We start from the raw sequence: 4,853 nt of genomic DNA, 5'->3' as shown, positions 1-4,853 counted from the left end.
CTCCAGAATCCACAGCTGGTTTAAAATGGCAAAACTGCCTTGAACTCCGACCCAGGAACTGGGTGGCTTTGTTAACGCTTTGATGGCATGAGTCAGAAATGTCTCCCATGCTCTGTGGAGAATGAGCGGGTGCAGGAAAAAGTGCCGCCCACTCTCCCTGCTCCCTCTGCAGCCCCCGGCTTTTGGAGAGCTGCCCCCTGCGGACAACGGTACACGTTCCCCGCTGAGGAGTTTGGACTCCCACCATAAGAGCTTTCATGCAGCTACAATGGGACCCACCGAAGCTGAAGAAGGGACTGGTCCCCAACCCCAGACCTGAACATGGGGACACTAGAGCTGAGCCGTGCAGCTTGGACCCATCTCTAGCTGAGATTTGTGTCTGACCAAGAGCTTCGGGGTCTTCTCAGAGGCGGGGACCTCTGCCTTGTATTGGACTGACTGTACCATGGGGGATTATAATTCAGGAAACCTGAAGTGTGTCCGCCCGTTTAAATTGTCTCGCTCCCCCCAAAAGCCTCCTTCTCCATTAAACACTTGATATCAGATCATGAGGATACACAAAACCAACCCTGGATTTCTCCCCAGCCCCTTTTGGTGGGAGCTGGGGAACCCAGAGGCTGCAGGCTGTGCTGGAGGGAGGGGGCCGGGACTGGGATAGAGCCGTCCAGCATGTCAATCATGGAACCTTTCCCTTTGCAAAGGGGTTGTTACCTTGCAAGCCACGCGGTGCGGACAGAACTTCCCAAAGCCCAGGGGAGGCTGGATGCGTCTCAGCAGGGTCACCACATCCAGATGTTTGATTCTTCCCCTGCAGGAGTCAAGAGACAGCTGTGCTTTACCCATCTGCTCCAGTGGTAGAATTGCAAACCCTGGCTGGGGGTGGGGAGTTAATTGGCTTGGGGGGCAGGAGCTCAAGGTCCGATCTGTGGCTCAGCCACTGACTGCCTGTGTGACCTTGGGGAAGTCACTTAGGCCCAGATTTTAACGGTATCAGACGTTGCTCCGCTGAGTGATGCAACACCGAACTGATTCAGGAGCCAAAGGCTCGTTTCCAAAGGGATATAGATGCTGGCAATGGGATTTTTGGCTCTTCACGGCCTAAATCTCTTTTGAAAATGAACCTTAGGCTCCTAAATCAATTAGGCATTGCAAAACTCAGTGCAGCAATGCCAAAAACCTTGAAAAATCTGGGCTTTAAGTCTGTCTGTACTTCAGTTTCTCCATGTAGCAGGGTGGACACCCGCTCCTGCCCTGAAAGGCTTGAAATCAGCCCTGAAGGAGGGCTGCAGGGGTAAAAGCAGCCCTGGAGAGGGCTGCAGCTCTAAAAGCCGGGCTGATTGGGGAAGTGGCCGTAGCTGAGCCACACCCCAATCAGGCCACAGCTGGCCTGTATTAGAGGTTGGGAGCCAGGAGCTCAGGAGTCTCTTTCTGCATTCAGAGAGAGAAGGGCCTGGCTGCAGGGAGGTTAACAAGGTATCTGGAGTGGAGCAGAGCTGGGGAAAGGCCAAGGGAGCCAGGGAGGCTCCGGCCTAGGAAAGCCCCAGGCTGCAGGCCTGGTAAGGCCTATTAGGTACTGGGTTGCAGGGGGCAGCCCGTGGGTAGGCAGAGGCAGCAGGTCCGAACCCCTTTGCCTGTGATGAGTGGCTGATACTGCAGTCTGCCCCAGTGAACTGGGGCTAGATGGAGACTGGGCAGTAGCCAAGACTGAGGCGAAGTAGGGATAGTGGGTGGGGGTTCCCCTGGGAGGGGGAGACCCAGAACTGTGGGGTACTGCCAGGGGGCAGCACCCAGAGAAAGGGGCACCGGGGTCCTGGGAGGGACACGGGGCCAGTGGCAAGGCGGATCACCGGCCTGCAGAGGACGCTCCAAGGCTGGCAGAGTTAATTCCCGAGGACAACCAGCAGGAGGCGCCGCAGGGGTGAGTCCCGCACTGCTACACTCCATCTCCAACATGGACACTTCTGTGCTGCACAGACTGGCGTGAGAGTAAATTCATTAATGTAGGCAAGGCCCCCAGGCACTACAGAGATGGGGGGCAGAGAAGTATGTAGGTAGACAGATAATTTTGGCACTGATGGGGTTTCATATTGCTGGCCATTGTAGAATGACACTACAGTGCTGACATATTATGTCACTGGGGACTGGAAGCTCCCAAGTCTAGAATCCAGCTGGGGGCAGTTTGGGGGCCTGCGTTAAATGAGTTGGTGTGTCTCAGGCCAGTTCTTAACAGGTCTCAGAAAGCCACTGTTATAACTAGCACCTCGGATGATCATCTCAGCAGGGCTTTAGAGCCATAAGCCAAAAGAGCCCACTGTGCTCATCCAGTCTGACCTCCTTGTAGGATATGTAACATGTAGCATGTATATTTTTGGTGTTGGGGCATGGTCTGGCAGGGAGGGAGAACAGCTGGGCGAAAAGATGAGCCAGCAACCTGATCAGCTTAACAATTGGGTCAGCAGTTCGATCAGGTGAACATCTTGGTCAGCAACCTCGTCAGGAAACAACTGACTTAGCCAGCTAATCTCGGCTAGGCAGGAAAGTGTTTATACAGTATATAATGAATAACTTTGTAACAATGTATTCAAGGCGAGTACCTGAACCTGGGGGTGCGCCTGTTTGGCCCTGTTTCGGTGGCCTGATCACTCACTGAAGCAGTGAAAAAATGACATTCTTTTTCAAGCTCAAGGGCCTGTCTGTGAACCTGTGCGTTCTGGGTAGCGGGGAATAGAACTGGTCAACGCTCCTGTATAATACTGGCCAGAGAACTTGCCCCAAATAATTCCTTTTGAACTAATGCACATCTTGAAAAACGTACAGGCTTGATTTAAAAGTTGCCAGCACTGGAGAATCTGCCACAGTCCTTGGTATTGACGCTACCCGTGCTATGGCTGAGCTGTGGATAAATAGGGGACTTCAGTCCCACAGGCTGCCAATCCAGCACCTTCCAGCTGTGCTAACTTCTCTCAGCCTTTTAAAGAAATAATCCACTGGCCTCCCTGGCTGCCACTCAGACCCAGGCCAGCCACAGACCAGTGCTCACTCACTTGGCTTCCGGGTCGTATTCTGCCCAGATTCTTTTGAATTCGTCCAGATGGTGAGGACCCAGGATGGACCAGTCCCGCGTGAGGTAGTCAAAGTTGTCCATGATGACAGCGACAAAGAGGTTGATAATCTGGCAAGAGAGGAGCGTACGTGAAGGGGACCAGATGCGGAGCCAGATCCTCAGCTGGCACAAAGCAGCTCCCAATGAAGTCAGCTGAGCGTCTGTCCCACAATGCACCAGAGAGGGCAGGACATGAGGTCTCCAAATGTGAAGGACTTATATAAAATGACAGCACACGGCCTGGTGCCCTGCTATCTTCCCTGTGCTCTAAACTGCTACTGGTTGGTCTCTTCTGACAAATTACACACTTTGTACAAAATTCTCCTCTCCAACCTGCCTGCTAGATCTCAGCCCTGATATCCTCGTTCAGACATTCTCTGTCTTCTCCCTGGGGGACCCATCGTGCAGGGACCAGGCCTGCTGTGTGGATTAGGGAGAATTTGGTCCTTACATCGATACGCAATGGGCAGCCAATCCAAGCCGGAGAGCGTTTCACAGCCTGTCTAGTAGAACTACTGCATGGAGAACACACTAGAGGGTCGTTTTTACATGCCTCGCTCTCACCAGAGCAAGACCCAACCCAGGACCCATGTGCCCCACAGGATCCCAGGCTGAAAAAAGAGGGTGAAAAGGGTCAGTGGATGGATCCCCTCATGCAGGGGCTGAGTGAGGGCCAAGCAGAGAGGGTTTCCTGAAGCCAGCAGAGTCTGCAGCTACCGTTGGGCAGGGAACAGACCTTAGCTCCCTGGAAATATTTCATACCCAGCCAGTAAAACCTGTGACAACCACAGGCGAATCCTCCCCTTGCCCCCGCAACACGGATGCTGACATTTGTCCTCAATCCACATGGCAGCCCATTCATGTCAACCCCTCCAGCGTGACTGTGGGTAGCTCAGTGGCTTGCCAGGGGGTGGGCTCTGGAGGGTGGAGGACAGTGCCTCCTGGTGACTGAGTTCTGGAGCAGCACTGGTATTTTTCTTCCCAGCCTTCCTTCTGCCACTGGCGAATGAAGCGTGCTATACCCTCAGCCTCGCAGGAAGCGGGGTGGCAGCTGCACATTGCAGAACACCCAGAACCCTTTGGACCCTGCTGGACTGCTCTGGACTGCCCCGGACCTGGGGTGCCATGGGAGAGCTCATGGGAGAAAGCCTTGGCATTTGCTCTCTGGTTGGTCCCCGGCTGGCACAATCCTATGGCCTCCACTTTCACCCTTCTCCTGTTAAGGACAATGAAGGGACCGGGAGCTAAACACCAGGGGATCCGGAATCAGGAGCCGTACCAGGAAGGCGCAGAGCATGTAGAAGCTGATGAAGTAGAAGTAGGCGAAGCCTGTGCCACAGGTGTACTCCTCCCCTGGGGTCCAGTCAGACTCGGGGTCACACTTTTTCCCGTAGCTGCAGGCCAGCAGGATCTCCTGCCAGGCCTCGCCTGTCGCACACCTAGGGAGAAAGGGAGAATGCCAGCTAGGCTCTGCAGGGAAGGGCTGCCATGCCCAGGAAGTATGGGATGAGATTAGCTGAAAGGGAGCAGGAGCTAGGGGTTACAGCAGGGGCCGAGAATCAATATTATTGGGTGCTAGTCCCAGCTGTGGATGGGCAGGGGACTAGGCGTCCGGACTCCCGGGTCCTAGCCCCCGCTCGGGGAGGGGAGTACGATGCAGCAGGTAAAACGGGACTGAGTCAGGACTCCTGGGTTCAATCCCTGGATCTGGGAGAAGAGTGACGTCTAGCGGTTAGAACAGAGGAGTGGA

The 4,853-nt window shown here is 54.5% G+C and overlaps 1 protein-coding gene across 1 annotated transcript; it reads right to left on the bottom strand.

Moving 5' to 3' along the window:
• Positions 1-711: 711 nt before the first annotated feature.
• Positions 712-4,542, bottom strand: LOC113405703 (voltage-dependent L-type calcium channel subunit alpha-1S-like; the record flags this gene model as incomplete). Its single annotated transcript, XM_026646940.1, has 3 exons — positions 712-808; positions 3,045-3,172; positions 4,383-4,542. Coding segments are annotated over 3 exons (385 nt in total), but the record flags the coding sequence as incomplete, so codon positions are not given.
• Positions 4,543-4,853: the final 311 nt, after the last annotated feature.

The sequence above is a fragment of the Terrapene carolina genome, unplaced genomic scaffold, assembly GCF_002925995.2.
Source record: "Terrapene carolina triunguis isolate 2854851 unplaced genomic scaffold, T_m_triunguis-2.0 Scaffold49436, whole genome shotgun sequence".
Taxonomy (NCBI): domain Eukaryota; kingdom Metazoa; phylum Chordata; order Testudines; family Emydidae; genus Terrapene; species Terrapene triunguis.
The sequence above is the reverse complement of the archived record's forward strand: the minus strand, read 5'-3'. Positions and strand labels throughout refer to the sequence as shown.